Source organism: Phoenix dactylifera, chromosome 8, assembly GCF_009389715.1.
Source record: "Phoenix dactylifera cultivar Barhee BC4 chromosome 8, palm_55x_up_171113_PBpolish2nd_filt_p, whole genome shotgun sequence".
In the NCBI taxonomy this organism is placed as follows: Eukaryota; Viridiplantae; Streptophyta; class Magnoliopsida; order Arecales; family Arecaceae; genus Phoenix; species Phoenix dactylifera.
This window is the reverse complement of record NC_052399.1, coordinates 15938583-15955101: the sequence shown is the minus strand read 5'-3', so window position 1 is coordinate 15955101 and position 16519 is coordinate 15938583. Positions and strand designations below refer to the sequence as shown.

The 16519-nt window shown below is 41.6% G+C and overlaps 1 protein-coding gene across 2 annotated transcripts; it reads right to left on the bottom strand.

The window, feature by feature from the left end:
• Nucleotides 1-5372: 5372 nt before the first annotated feature.
• LOC103702483 (RNA-binding KH domain-containing protein RCF3) lies at nt 5373-15585 on the bottom strand. 2 transcript variants are annotated; one of them, XM_026802747.2, is made up of 10 exons: nt 14578-15585; nt 12863-13339; nt 11457-11705; nt 11037-11297; nt 9952-10034; nt 9761-9869; nt 9543-9669; nt 9210-9366; nt 7037-7081; nt 5373-5818 (listed from the first exon to the last, which is right to left on the bottom strand). In XM_026802747.2, exons 1-8 carry the CDS (start codon nt 15370-15372, stop codon nt 9341-9343), a joined length of 2127 nt encoding a protein of 708 aa, XP_026658548.1. In that variant the 5' UTR covers nt 15373-15585; the 3' UTR covers nt 5373-5818; nt 7037-7081; nt 9210-9340. The 2 variants fall into 2 exon arrangements, with proteins under 2 accessions (XP_026658548.1, XP_008783151.1); XM_008784929.4 differs by lacking the exon at nt 7037-7081.
• Between the last annotated feature and the right edge of the window lie 934 nt (nt 15586-16519).

The window sequence follows — 16519 nt, the reverse complement described above, 5'->3', positions numbered from 1 at the left end:
TTCAGGCACGTGGGTCGGCCAAGAATGGCTAGCCACCGCATGCCTCGAATATCAGGCACAAATGTCTCGTACGCAAATCACGCCCTACCTATGAAGTCAAGAGAATTCTGGTGATTGCTTGGGATCTCGGCTAGAATGTCACCGGCTACGGTGAGCTTTCAAAGTTTGAACCTATCTATGCACTTTTGGGCATGCTAGATAGCAGCTCCTGGCCAACCGTATGCCAGTGTCGTAGTGAATTCTAATTGGACGATCCAGTTGGTGAGATATGATCAGCTCTAATGTACATCAAATAGTAATAATAAAAATTAAAGAAACAATAACAGGTGGTCTTGTCGCTCTTCTCGGGAATCAGTCAATTAATTTATTAGCAGTTGATGTCAATCATGAGATAGAAGAAGCAAAGAATCTACATCAAATCAATGTGCCGGACTCTAAATGCATGCAATTAGTTCCAACAGCAGTTGGAGCCGGTTAGTGCATGGTCCATGTTAGTGTCTGTAATGGAAGTTTGTAGCGCTGCGAGGTGATCAAAAGGAGAACGGTGCCAGAATTTGTTTCTTGGCTTTCTGACCCCACGGAGACTTTTCAAAGAATTTAAATATTTAATTTTTAAAACTTTAACTAGAAGAAATTTTGAATTAAATGCATAACGGTTAACAATGCGGGAGTTGGATAAGCATCCAGATTTGAATTCTCTATAGCGTGAGCCCCGGTGTCGAAGTTTTTTAGCGGAACATCTCAATCGTCACAACACGCATACCAATAATATCATCATCAGACAAAATTTAAAGGCCATGATTTTGGCGACTGCTTCTGCAAATCTTATAAACATTGTCGAATCTATCACAGGAAAAGGTTAAAGATATGTATTTTTCTCCCTTTTTTTGATTTGGAAAGATCTGTAGTTATTGAGAGGCTCTGTAGTTAAAAGAACTTGGAGAACCTTGGAGAACGAGTCTGCTTTTTTCAATCATAACCACTAATTTGTCATGCTCGCTAAGAGAAGTATTATTAGGAGAGCGCGTTGACCGTAGAGCTTCTTCCTGAGGGAAATCTCACACGATATCTGTTCCGAGATTCTAGAAGGAAATCTTTTTATCTTGCGGCTCCGGAAAAGAAAAACCGAGATACTACCCATCGTCTTTTAGCCCTTCGGATTTTGGTGGATACAGACAGGAGAGGCTACGAGCAATCTTGAGTGGAAGATTTCTAATTTTCCTCGCATCCTACGTTGTTGGCCGCCTGTCTTTGTGTGCTTTTCTTGAAACAAACTTTTTTTTTTTCCACGTTGTTTGTTGCTGAACGCCGCTCTTGGTGTGGCTTCTTCAAAACAAAAAGAATTTCAACCATGAGCCATATAGATCTCTTCTTTTAAAACGGTGTGATGGTCTACGCCTATATTCAAACTAGAATGCTATTGCCGCAAACTGAAACATTGAACATAGAAAACACTCGTGTTTTTTTTTTTGACCATTGACTCAACATAGAGCAGGATCCTCAGTCCGAGAGCTATCCATATTGAGTGAGACCAGTCCACCACTTACGACTGTATCTGTATGCATTGCTCGTGGAGTTTGATACGTAAATGAGACACAAACCTAGCTCTTTCGGTGGCCGATACCAAAAGCGGCTGTTTCTCATTGAGCTAGAACAAACGGTTCAGCGTGGAAACCTGAAAAAAAAAAAGGGACGGCAATTGCTCGAAGCCAAGGAACAGATTGAACACTATTTGGGCTAATATCCGTTAAAAGATAAACACCAAGGTCGCTGGCAATAATGGAATAAAGAGATTGATATTGATGTCGGATCTACTATAGACTCTTAAAGGTAAAGCCAATTTCAAATGACCATGCCAAGTATCCTGGCTGAACAATGCCAACACATTTAAGACAGATTAAGTGCTTAAAACTCCATTGTTAGATAGCGGAAGAAAAAAGAAAATAAATAGTCTATCAATATTTAATATCATTTTGGCCAATATCTTTAGACAACGGCTTCATTCTGCTCAACATAATCTTTTCCACTACCTTATAAAGCATAGTGAAAAAACTGATCAGTCCGAAGTAGCTGGGCTCCATCACTTTCTGGTGCTTCAGGATGAAAGTAATGCAGGTTTTCTTATAGACATCCGATATCAAAGCCTTGCTAAAGAACAGTTGGACTGCCTCCACTACCTCCTTCCAAATAATAAACTAATATCTCCTGAAGAAGACCAGGAAAAAGTCGTCCGATCTCGAAGATTTGTTCTCTACCAAGGCTCAAAGTGCACCATGCACCTCACTCTCTAAGACCGGCTCAACGAGTACCACATTCACCATCGTTCCAACTCCGATATTCGGTGGCGGAAAGTAGGCAACCACCCATAGATTACTGTCCTATCCTACTCTCCCCCTCCACTTTTTGCCCAGTCTCATCCCTCAAGGACTGGATCATGTTCCTCTGCCTCCTGATGATGGTCGATCGGTGAAAGAAACGAGTGTTCCTATTCCCTTTCCTAATCTATTAGACTCCGAATTTTTACAGCCAAAAAACCTTCTGCCGCCACAAAAGAGAGTAATTCGTAGCCAGCTTCTAACGAAGATCAACAAGTTCGGCCTCTAATAGCTCGCCGCTCCTATCCTCCTTCCCCTAAATATCAACAATGGAAGCTTCCACCTCATCCAAGCATCTGAAGATGTTGCCTACCACCTCTCGGTTCCATCTTCGTAGCCTTCGTCTGTTAAGCTCCAACTTGCAAGTGACCTTCTACATGGCATCCCCTAGCACCAGAGTCCCCCACGTGCACCTCCCCCCCCCCCCCCCCAGACAATGTCCTAGAATTGGGGGTATGAAAGCTACATCTTCTCAAACTGGAAGGGTCTATGATGGCAGGAGGTAGAAATAGTGTTGATCAAAAGAGGACAGCAATTCGAAGTAATCTGGAGAAGGTGACAAACCTGATAGATGGAAAAATGTGGAACCCAGCAAGCTGACGCAACAACCCTATCAATTCTCTCCCACACTTTGGCACGACCTATATGGTTGTTGCACCATGAGAACCTTGGTTCCGAGTATCCAAGATCCACCAACCCACTCTCCACTAGAAAGTCACGAAACTTCTTTCTTTTTAACTTGACAGTGTAGGCCTAGCCTTCTCTCTTTTCTGTGGGCCCCTGGATGTAGTTGAAATGACTGGCAACCAAGGTTGGGATCTCCTGTGTGACAAGGTTAGTCACCTCTCCTGAGAGGGCCCTCCTCACCCTATAATTAGTACTAGCATATACTCCCAACATAATCGAAGAGATTTCATTGGGTTCCAAAATTACCATTATAATTTGCTGGGGGCAGTTGTAAAACATAGTGGTAACACTCCGCTTTTAAAGACAATAATGCCTCCCGACAGATCTCGAGATTCAATTGCATAGGATTTCTAAGTAGTAGAAAAATGACGTTGTACTCGACGGAGGCTGTCTCCATAGAGCCGCGTCTCACACAAGAAATAAATATTCAGGCCATGCACCTGAACTAATTTCCTAAACGATGTAGTGGAGGAGGGCTTGCCTGCTCCCCTACAATTCCATACCAGAATCTTCATTTTTCAACATGCAAGAAGGAAGGACCCTGGTCCTTGCTGCACGAAGTCCCACTCCCTTGCTCTTCTTGGTAGGCCAACCCACTTCTATCACCCCCTTCCCACATTTCCCACCAGCAGTGCCGCAACCTCCTTTTTGCTGCTTGGTGATCCCCCATCGTAATGGATAGGAGCTGGTCCGGTTGCCCACATGTCAGCCCACTGCCACCATTAGAAGCCTCCTCAATTGCCAACACCGCTGCCTCTGTCACCGATCGAAGCGTCAGTGTCACCAAATCAAGTTCTACCGGGCCACCGCCACTAGAAAAGGCCCGAGCAGCCTTGGAGATAGGAGAAGGCGAACCCTCCAGCAGTGTCTAAAAAGAACCGAGGGTCGTCGAAGCCATCGTCGTTGGGGTAGATGCCGGCACTGGGGAGGATGGAGGGGCAGCAGTCGGCTCCTGCTCACCGGGCCTCATCCGTTCCCAACTTCCGACTCGAGCATCTTGGGCTCGCTGGGCCTATCCGTTTGGGCAATCCTATCCGCGCCATCAGGCCGGCCCGAGTCCACCTTGCATAGGCCCACTTCAGCTGACCCTGTCGCTGGGCTCCTGGGCCTCTTGTTCGAGTGGTCCAAGCCTGCGTCCACCATCGCTATCTCCGGGCCAGCTTGCACAGTGCCCGGCCCAGCTCTACCCAATTCATCAGCCGACTCGACTAGCTCATTCAATGGATCGAAGCTCGACCTGGCTTGGCGACTTCCCTAAGTTGCCCTAGAACCAATTCCTGGGTCGGCACCCTCGTCGGCCGACTGGTCCTTCGGAGCTAATCGTTGTCGCGCCACCTTCGCTGGCTTCTACCACCCGTCCGAGTTCGAAAGCAAGCCAGGGGAGCTCGAACAATTGGGGGAAGCGTGGCCATGAGGATGACGATTCCAAGGTTGACTCAGTCGTCTTTCTTTGTTGCGATGTCCCCTTCACATCTCGTAGTGGTTGAATCTTTATTACCGCCAACTAAGAGCCAAAGATCAGCCTCTGGGGCATCTTATCAGAACTAGAGTCCAGCTCACCGCCTCCCCCTGAGTCTCCACTTGTCTCTACCACCATGGGAACCAGGAACCGCGTTTGATTTTACACACTCCCCTCCAACTCCGGCGTCAAGTACTTGTAGGCAACTTCGGCATGTCCAATTCATCCACACCCATAGCAAAAGTTGGAGACATTTTTATACATAAAGTGTTGCCACGAGACCTTGGATATACCTTTGATCTGAATTTCGGACAACAACGACACAATAGCGTCGATGGCCACTTTAACCCTTGCAAACCCCATCATCCTCTACTGCTCCATAATGCCATCGACAACCAGCGGCCAGCCGGCAATGGCGGTGATCTACAGAATGGTTTCCCTCTCCCAGTACTCCACTGAGAGCTTCAACCTCCAAATCCACACCACTATCATTTTCACTGTATCAGGCTCCGGAACGAAGTTGGAAGCCCATGGGTCCATAACTAGCAACCACCCCACCACCACCCAGAGGCCTCCCTTCCTCTTGCCCCGTGTCATCAGTCCCCTACTCCCTTTGGCGGACGAGCCGCGCACCGCCTTGCCCTTGCCCACTCCATCGGCCATTACCACAAACACATGGAAACCAACGAAACACCGAACATGCACGAATATTGACGCAAATGCTCACTAAAGCAAACTAAACTGGCCCTTGTAATGTTTTCTCTTTGTTAAGATATTGTTCAAATCTCATCCGAAGGAGGTGCTTTCGCTCCACTATGCAATGTAGATCAGGCTGAAAAAGCAAACAATACAGCAAGAAACTCCCCACAATGAGCCATGATTTGAAGCAGCTTAATCAATTCAAGATCTGATACATGACAAATTGATAAAAATACATCTCCCAACTTAGGATTCCAAAACACGTGACCTGTTAGGAGCTCCAATCTGCTGCGCATAAAATACTACGTGAAGCACCAAACTAACATGTCACTGCCTACTGATGTGGCCAGCCAGAGAACTGATGGTTTATATGCGCCTTTTTATGTCTGGGCACCTTTTTGTTACACATCAATGCATGAAATGAGTAACATCAATTGGTTCAACTCTGATTCTTATGAAACACCGTTCTCCGTAGTCATATTTGGAGCGTCCAATGCATGAAAGCCATTGTTGTTTGGGGTTGATTTGGCCTAGATAAAAAAAAAAGGGCCCACATAGATTTTGGGCAGCCAGCCCCTCGTGAGTTCAAGGGCACAATCTGGCAAAACAGAAAAAGAAAAAAAACTGATTATTTATAAATTATCGAGTCATTCAGGAATAGTTTAGTATCCGAAAATATTTTGGAGATACGTAAATAATTTGAGAAGTTTCTAACAGTCATGAAAAAATTGTAATTATGATTGCCACCCTAATAACTGGATTTTTCTTTCTTGGTGGGATCCTTTGCCCCTTATTCCTGTTAACATGCAACTACACAATGAAGGTTTTCATTAAACTGAGATAAAGAAACTCTGAAAAAAGAAGAAAATTCATCAAATGACTACATACAAGACAAGAAAGACAATTAAAAAATGACTATATACATGTCAGCTATGCAGATAAAATGAATCGGGATGCAATACCAACAAGAAAATATTTCAACCAAATGCTTAAGGAAGAGCTGTCAAATAATTAATGATTTCTCATGGCATTCATCAATTACAGAATATTTTGTATACACGTTGGTAGCAAGAAGCATTTATTCAATCAAAGTATGTGAAAAATTCAAGGATTTCTTAATATAATACTGTAGACATTGTAATTTTTGTCACCATCACAAATGAGGAACCTTCTCCAGGTATGAGCTTTATTCAGATATTAAGTGCATAATAGAAGTACTATTACTACGTGTATTTAAAGAGGATATTTCCTTGTGTTCGATCTATGATGATGATAGCTGAACATGGAGACCGTTCACAGATCGATTCACCTTAAAGAGATATACGAAGTTAAACTAGCGGGCCAACTTATGCGCTTGGTATGATGATGTGGAGGCAACTGATATTTTAACACTCATCCAGAGGTCGACATGAAACATGTAATTGATGTCCCGAGAAATGTCTAATAAGAAGGATGCTTCAAAAATGTCCTATTAATAGGTGTACACATATTTAAAGAGAATATTTCCTTGTGTTTGATCTTGTGAGGGTGTTTGCTGAACATGGAGAATGTCTACCGATTGACTCACCTCATAGACATATATGAAGCTAAAACTAGCAGGTCAACTTTTGCACTTGCTATGATGATCTAAAGGCAAGTGATATATTTTGACGCTCATCTGGAGGTCGATATAAAGAATGTAATTGATGACCTGAGCAATGTCTAATATGAAGCACGCCTAAGGTTTTCTCTACAAAACCTGATGAAATGGTACAGTTGTATTCATCCATTTGATGCATCTAAATGATGAAAGTCGCTTGAATGTCACAAGCGGTACCTGGAGAGATGAGATGATGCAATTGGCGAAGGATGCAGCCAGTACCTGGAGACAAAAAGGGAAGGAAACCAGAAATTGGTGGATGATGCATTCTAATGCAAAAAGTTAGAGAGAAAAAAACAGAAAATATAGCAAAGGTTATCACAAGACACCTCCACAAAGATTTTTGTTTCAAGCTCCCCTACAAATAGCAGATCAACTGCAAGAACACATCTTCCATCAGACTTGCTGTTTGATATTCCCCCCTTTTTAGTCTCTACTTTCTCATTTTAAGTCCTCAACTTAGTATCCAAGCCCACTCCCCACCTCCTCATTTTGGTGGTTTCTAAGCTCAAATGGATAGAGCAGACCTTCTTAATCAGTCATCCATCTCTTTATTTTCCAACAGATATTCTCTTATAGTTCCTTCTGCTTTTGCTCTCGCTAAAGATCTTTTAGAAGAGCACTTTCCTGGAAGTGCTACTGCAAGTAGATATTCATAGACTTTTATGATTGGTAATCCTAGAGTAGCCCTTTATTTACAAGGGTTCCAATATACCAAAATCAACATCAAAATAAACCTGATGGAGCTATAAAAGAATAGGTGAAGCGAGACAGGACTAAACCTACCATGCCTAGGTATTGTTGAGATACTCCAGGGTTTCAAATCATCTTTCTCAAGCACCTAGGCGAGCGCCTGAAGCATCTTTGACAACAATGGGTGCATCATTTCTTCATTCTACCTCCTCATTTTAAAGATGAAATTCTTTTGATGTTGAATGCTTCAGGTAATGTTACAAATCATCGTTCGCTCAGTGATCATCATCTACTGTTGGTTAAATATGAAAACCTTCATCTCTTGGAGTGTCAAGGTATTATTTGCCATCTACTGCTTATGCTGACCATTGGTAACATTGTTATCACTACTACTAAGGTTATTTGGCTTAAACTATGCTTCATATGAATTTTGAGGTGCTCGTTGCCAAACTGAATCTTCTGCAGTAACCAGAATTTTGTCCAAATTGCCAACAAACCATTCATTCACAAATGAACAAAATACACAGATTGGCAATCACTTAGTTCACCACCATCACAAAACATGGCCAATATCTTTACCTTATGTACTTATGAAGGTTATAGATTGGAGAAACACTGAATATCTCACACTCAACTTCTTACCTAGCAATCTTCCTGTATACAACCCAATAGGAGTTCAAGAGAGATATTCCATATAGATATCTTCTATCAATTTTTATAGGTTTGAACACTGTATCCTCCATACTATGGTGACCAATTTATTATAATTCTATTGAATATTAGGTCAACAACTTTATCAATGGACATTGAAACTTTGGAAGCCATCCGGTTATTTTCTCAAAAGATTAACCACAAACAGTCATGCTCATCAAAAACTGCCAAGCCAACTCAAGCTTCAAAATTTATTTCAAGCTCAGCATCATTCTATAGTGCAACAGAAGTTAGCCTTCATAGAAGCAAGAAAACATTATCAACTAGAACTTCCATTTTTTTAAAATATGACCTAGGAGAATCACATAATAAGATCAATCCATCAAAATAATTAACCTACTCTTGGAATAGAGAACTTGTTTCCACAGATTAATTGATCGCAAAAACAACATTTCATTTCACTTGCCCAACAAAACATTGATAACGAAAATGAGCAAGTAGATTCAGTTTTAGATGTTATCTAAAAGTTCTTTGCCTGCTACTTAATGGAAGAGCCTGTCAAAGAATTGTATATTACACTTTGAACAAACCGAGCATGTGACTCCATCATAGCTGCAATTAGTGTTTCAGTCGATGGTTGTTTTGATTAGTTTAGCAGTCATATATCCAACAATTGTAAAAATAATAGTAACTGCTCTAAAGGATAAATCATGATCCACATCTCTGAGGCTACTGCAGTAAAAGGAACACAAGCATAGGAATACTACACAAAGAACAGCTGTGATTGTGATTATCTAGTAAAAGAAATTGGAGTTGAGACATATTTGTCAGAGTCTAACTTGATCTCAAGCTTGGAAAGGCAGGGAACATGCAAGGAACTAAATTTTTGAGAAATCGTAAATATGGTGAGGCATAGATACATGTGTAAACTTGCATGGTTTGCATTTAATGTAGCCAGAGAAACCAATCCTCAAAGTCTTTAAACCATAATAAAGCCCCACATTACCTTTTTACAAGTCTTGGAAAACTTTCCATTCATTCTTTCAGTAAAGGGTCCAGAAAACAACAAGTGAGAAGCACCAAAAAAAGGTATTGTTGCTCTGCAAGGAGTGAGCTTCAGCATAGCAGTACTTTGGATTAGCTCGAAGGAATGTCATCTTGTGCTGATTTTCAAAAATAAAAAGAGAGGTTATATTCATGATGCTAGGAAATACGTTTGAAAAGTGTGACAATCAAAGGAGCTGTCAAGTAATATAGATGAAATGGCACACACATGAATGAGACACGCATGCATGCGCACGTGCGCGCGCGCACACAGAGAGAGGGAGAGAGAGCTTACTACTTAGTATAAATCCCTGGAGCAGGCTCTGGGCTCTCTCAGCCTGCTCTGGACTTCCTGATATTTGAACAACCTTTTCAGCCAATTCAGATCTATCTTCAATAAGGGTGACAGTCGCTCCAGACATCTGTATCAATTGAATGATATTCCAAAGAAGAATTTAAGGGCCACATAATCTCATTATACTTTTCAGTAAGAAAACACTATACTAATATCACCTCACTGATCTGAGCAAGCTTGCTTCCTGATCTCAATATTAGGCTTGGAACTGCCTGTCTCGGTATTATAACTTCCAGTGTGCTTCTGGTGATTAGTGGTACATTGAGTCTAATGGCGAAACAAAAATATGAGCCAGCATGCAAACAAAGAAAATCTCAAAATGCAAACAAACAAATTAGGCTATAGTTACCTTTTCACACCACTCTGCCTCCCTTCATCATTAACATTGCTCTCTTCCTGCTCAAACGATCCACTTGCACATCCTCCAGTGTCCTAGCATCAAATATTGTACATTTATTTAGGATGACTAATAAGTATTTAATAACAGAGAAACAAAAAGAACAACTGTCTAGAACTCCATGGCTACAAATTCAGAAGTGGAAAATTGAAGAGTGCCCTTCCTTACCACAAAATATATTTTGGACCACAAAGGAAATAACTCACTACTTACTGGTGTTCTTTCACACATATCTCGGAAACCATCAGATTTCACGACTTGCATTTGTGTTAGAGAAAAATGTACATCAGCGTAAAGTATAAGATATAATTAATACAACTGGTATATATGCACTACCAGTAGGACCCCAGGAAATAATAAGAAACTAATTCTTGAAGATAGGAAGCTTTTCATAAGAAAATCCATAAGGCTAAGAGAGTGTAAAAGGTCACGCAGGGCATAGTAGATTAAATTAGAGGAAACATAGTGGACAAGAGTTTCAACGGAAAAATGCAATGGTAGCTCAATATTTTGAGTTTGCAGATGGGCAAAGTAGCATCAATGCTTGACCATCTTAGCACATAATCAAAATAGTTGCAAACTAGGAAGTATTATTATTTATTGCATGAAACAATCAGTGTTTCTTTTTGTTATTTCTCATATTTCATATTTTCAACTAATTGCGCAGCATTTTGGACTATAAGGAGTTTTAGTGGGTTTTAGCGGTAAACAATAAACCAGGCTACAGGAGTGCAAAAAGTATTTGCATTAGGAAATATATCTTACAAGTTACAGCTAAGGAGTTTAGTTCACAACCATCTAATTTAATAACTGATTCGTTCTCTGTGATCATGAACAAGAAAAGTCTGCACAAAGAAAAGGTCAAAAGAAGCATTTTAAATGACAAAATATACATCGAATGTTTCTCCATGCATACATACACATATACATGCATCCACATGGATTGCTTTTCAAATTTGTTGCATATTGTATGGTTGTGAGCAAAATTGAAAAGCAATGACGAGTCAAGACTTGTTGCATGAATATCATAATGTTACCTTTGGTTGCCATGCAGTTGTTGCAGTATGCATGTTTTGATAGATTGCAATGGGAGGATCACTTCCTGGATAAGCTTCACGGGTTGAAGCTTTAATAGGAGAGCCAGATTCATGCCCAGCAATGCTACCAACATGGCTTGGGGCAGCAATAGATGGTGGAAGCATATCCTTTGGTGCAGAGGTGTCACGATACAAATAACTCCGCAACTTTGCAGTAACATAGACTAGAGCATTCCGAGCTGCTCTGATCTCCCCAACAATCTGTAGGTATAAGTACTCATCAGTGTTATATACATCATACCAGAATTTAAATTAGCACTAGCACTGGACATCTGAAGACCAAAGATGTAATTAAATTCAGTTTCCATATATATCTCAGCCAACAGCAAGCATGCTTCTTCAAGGCCATTGGGCACAAACCTGTACAAGTTCATCAGCCTCCAATGCACAGGGTGGAAGATCCTCTTTGGGTAAGATCTGTACATTGGCATTAGTCATTTTTTGTATATCGGATAATGATCCATCCTTCCCCTCCAAACATGCAATTTCAGTGTCTGGAACGAGAAGCCTTGTTGTTATGATGTTGTCCTTGTCAGGACCGAGGTCTACAATGTGAGTCTGAATATGCAACAAAGCTTCCTGAGCTGGAAAAAGATCATCATCCGGACCCTATTGCACAAACACAAACATGCTCAATACTACTATGGAATAACCAATTTAATTATTTATGATCCACATAAACTGAAGGATAAATATCTGAAAATTTATGTACCATGAAAGGAAGCTAAAGTTTAATAATATGTCAGGAAAGGCATCACATGGATTTTATTATCAGAGTAGTTCATCATCTAGTTCTGTCTCGATAGCCCATGCAGAATTGTTGTTTAAGTAAGAGTAGCATACTTGGTGAGCACAGATTTTAAAGCTAAATATATCCCAAAAATTGTGTAGGAGCACAAATGCATGAAATTTTTTTCATCCAAACAATAAGGCTAAGTTTTTGCTAAGAGATGAAATGAAAGGATAGTGAAAAGGAATCTTCAATTTTTCCCAATAACTGGCAAATAAAATTCCAAACAAAAAAAAATGAAGATAAGGGCAGAATGTTCACTCAGAACTTCAAGTTCAGCTGATAATTACAGAGTGACATTAGAATAAGGCAAGTGAACTGCACTAAACATGTCATATACCGAGCTACTTTCTCTAGAACTTTAAGTGAAGTTGATCAAACCTTGGGGTAGTTAAAGACTTGAACCAGACCCACTTCAGGTTTGGGGTTTGGGTCGGGAATCTTGGGTAAAAAAGTAAATTCACAAGAATCTGTAAGTCAAAAACAGTTTATAATTAATTTAGATATATCCTTATGTAATATTTGACTTCATTCCTCATAAAACAATACCAAAATCCACATCAAAGTAGTAGACCTCATAATCCTTGTGATGCACATAACACTATAAAGCATATCATGCCTGCCACAGAAGATAGAAAAATTTGTAAAAGAAAAATATTTTAACAAAAGCACCAGAAAGAACTGGTTTTGCCTTAAACAGACAAAGATAGTCGGTTGGCATAAATAATTGACTGATGTTCTTGACATAGGCCTCATTATAATTTTTTATCATGAAGAAAGTGACTTTCCATCAATTTGATATATGACCACCCTATGCAACACAAGAAAACCTAACTGTTTGCCAAGATAGAACATTACAAACCTTGAAATGACATAACCTAGCATAATATTAAGCATCATATTATAATGTGATTTTAGCTGATACTATGAACGAGACAATTAGTAAAAATTAAAGAAAGATGCCATAAACTACCACCTCTTCAGAAGTGATGATAATGATTCTTTCATCAGAACCTGGTACAGGATCAGGAACCTGCACATCCACACCTATATCAGCTCGGAGCATTTCAATAATTCCATTTGGTGCTCCCATAACACTCTCAACTTTATCATTGGGGCAAAGAATTCGAAACACAAGGTCCTCATAGGATAATGACTGTGAGTGATCATTCAGAGTATTTCCATCAGAATCAAATGCATATCCAGATGGGTCTGAACTATATGAATTGATTCTAGCTCTATTTTGACCCACAGTAGATCGTGGTCCCAAGTCAGATTCTTCCACCGCCAACGGATGTTGTGTACTGTTGGCGAACTCATCATCAGGGGGAATGTAATGGTCTGGTGAATGTAATCGCCCACGAAAAGCTCCACGATCACGATGCAAGCTCTCCTTTAAACGAGATGAGATGATTGCAACAGCTTTCTTCACACAATTGCCTTCTCCAACAACCTATGGAGAAAGTGTAACAATATACAAAGGTGAATTTCAGAGAACTATTACATATGAGCTAGGTTAGCACCAAAATATACAAAAAGAAAAATGTGAAAGGGCCTTACTAACAAATTTCCACAATCTGTTTTTGGACAGTCAAAGAAGCATGTTATCAATCAAGAAAGCATACATGCACAGAGAGAGTCTCTAAACTAGTTGCTGGGATCAGAAGGGTTGGCCATACCAGGAACAGTAGAAATCACTAATCTACAACATGTTCTCAATTAAATCCCATCTAAGCAAGCAAATATGAGTTTTCCTTTTAAATGTACTTCAGCGCCATCCCAAAACCTCATATAGTATCAAAGCATTCGTGAATAGTATTGGCAAGCGACCTAGAGAAACCAACGTATTAGCTATTGATAAAAGACAATTACTTAACCACTCTGCAATGAACAAGCGTACATGCAGTACACCATATAAAGGGCTAATACTTGAATAGCACTTCCGCTACATATGACTCCGCCAAACTTGATTATCCATAAAACAGATTGGACATTGGTCTTGAATCTCCACCTCACCAAGTGCACCTCCACCGTAGTCTTCCACCACAACATAGTTGCATCAATTCACTACCTCAGAAATATAGGAGCACAAAATTAAATTCAAAATAGTATCCAGGAAAAAAAAATTGTTTAATTTTTGAAAGAAATTGTGAAAGGACAAAAATAAAATGAATGAATGAAGACCCCAAAAATAGTATCTCAAAGTTCAGCAAGAATCTGTAGAAATTATGTGCAAACATGTATTGAATCACCTTGTGACTATTAAGCATGTTTAATTAAGAGGGGAATGAATTTTGGTGGATGTGGAGGCTAAACAGTAAGAGCAATGCTCCTCACCAGTAAATCCATAAGATGCATCAAAATCTTTCTAAGATTCCTCTATTTCAACTAGCATCACCTGTTCAAAAGATTTTTTTTTTTCACCTGCTTGTATGCTAATCAATCAACATTCATGTGATCCAATGTCTTTTGAATGGGCCCATGATGCAATGATTATAATTGATCATGTTCAGAAATCTGTATCTTACTCGATGGACTGAACATGTCCAAATTTCTCAACTTTAAGCTCACTCTGTTACGGAAACTTCAGCATCCACTTTTTCCGAGCACGCAAAGCATTGAAACTGGCTCGCAGCAAGAAACAAGCAAATAATTGAGAACGATCGCAGCAATGGAAGGCATTAGTGCTACCTGAACGACTTCCTCCGAAGTCGAGACGCACTGAGGAGTGTACTGATCCCGCGGCAAGATTCGGATGTGGGTCTTGGTCTCGATCCTCATCTGCTCAATGATCTTCCCTCCCCTCCCCAGCAAGCACCCGACGTGTGTCCTCGGCACCACCAGCCTCGTCGTTACCCGCGCCCTATCCCTTCGCCTCTCTCCTCCTCCACCGCCCCACCCTCCTCCGCCTCCACCACTGCCGCCACCGCTATACTCGTCCTCCTCGTCCCCGCCGCCGCTATACTCGAACTCCGCATCCACGATCCGCTCGTGAATCAGCACCAGGGCCTCCTGGGCAGGGGAGTACTGCGGGGGTCGGCCGTCGGGCTCCCGGCGGCGGTTGTCCGCCGCCTCGATGATCCGCTCGTCGTCGCCGGGGACCAGCGGATGGACGTTGATCCACGCGCCAGTCTCCTGCCGGAAAGTCTTGATGATGCTCCCGGACTTGCCGATCACACCGCCGACCTTCGAGTCGGGGCACAGAATGCGGAAAAAGGTGGTGACCGCGCTGGGTGGCGCCGCGCCTTCCTGGATCTTGGGGGAGGAGGCAGAGGAGGAGGAGGGCAGCGCCGCCGCCGCCCCCGTCGCCGGTGGCGGGGGAGGGGGAGGGGGAGGTGGCGGGGCGCGGCGGTCTCCACCCCGGCGGTGGTGGTTGCCCCGGCGGTGGTGGCCGCCGTCGTAGCGGGGCTTGGAGCGGTGGGGAGGACTTTGGGAGTTGGAGTCCGGGTCGTAATGGTAGCTCCTCTTCGACCGCGATCTCTCCATTTTCCCTTTTTCTCTGTTTAGATCGCTAGGGTTTTGCTTCACTTCAGTCTTTGTCCAGTTCAGACGTCGTTCGTTCGTTCGCTCGTTCGCTGGGGTTTTGCTCTTCGTTTCTTCGCCGCTGCGGCTGCTGGCGTTGAATGGAGATTGTTTTGCGGTAATCGGCAGGGTTGGATATGTCGCTGATGAGAGTCCCAGGTGGGGCCCTGGGGGCTATTTGGGATTTGAGATTTCGAGGGCACGAGCACTTTGTTCACTCGAGTCGCTTGGGGATACCTTTATTTTGTCCAAGACATAACCCGTACAGGTTTGGGCCATGGAAATTAAACAATGCGGTGCATTGACTCGAGCCAGCTTGCCTTCCGCCCTCCACATCTGACGGGTTCGGTTTGCCTCTTTCCCACGAAAGAACGGTGGATATTCTTCCGCAGCATCGACAGTTGGATCTCATCTTGCACAAATATCAAAGCATCTTGAAATTCTACAATCATTCAATTGCGTAGCTCCCAAAGCAATCTTATACAATCCAACAGTGGATTTCCGCAAAAGAAGGCGAATCAATCTAATCCTTCATGTGAAAGATACAAATCCTACATATATCCGACTATCACCGCCACCACCACCATATTTTTCTTTCTTTTTTATTCACCGCTTTGCTCACCTTTTTTTAAAGAAAAAATTTGGTCGGCAATGTTCTCCTGGTAGCATTGGCACAATTGATGGGTGAAAGGATGACCCAATTAGTTACCATTTGCTTCTTGGGATGGTTATTTAGTTTACCATCTCTTTTCTACTTATGTGTGTAGGATCAGCATGTCTCATTAGGTGCGTGGATGTGATAAATGTTTTGTTGGCTTTTTTTCTTTTTTCTTTTTTTATTTTCCAATCGGGGACAACCATGCAGTCATACAACAAGAACTTTCTTTGAATGCATGAAACATCGTTAACTTCTATCCTTGATTATTTATTACACATTTCATATGAATGAATAAATTAATATGTTACCCGTATGTAAAAGATTTAATGCTTCCTCTTGATGAATTTTTGGTGGTAAATATTAACTAATGAATAATTAAAGTTGATGATTAACATACAAATTGCATTCTTCAATTATAAGCATAAATTCTTCCATTACGCGTTAGCAGCAAGT

What these genes read in the sequence shown, in the direction of transcription:
- LOC103702483 (XM_026802747.2), bottom strand. Translation starts at nt 15,372, where the DNA reads ATGGAGAGATCGCGGTCGAAGAGGAGCTACCATTACGACCCGGACTCC. An exon ending in CTTCGGAGGAAGTCGTTCAG is followed by an intron (nt 13,340 to 14,577) that starts GTAGCACTAATG and finishes CTTTCTCCATAG; the next exon opens with GTTGTTGGAGAAGGCAATTG. An exon ending in AGGCAGAGTGGTGTGAAAAG is followed by an intron (nt 9,870 to 9,951) that starts GTAACTATAGCC and finishes TTTCGCCATTAG; the next exon opens with ACTCAATGTACCACTAATCA.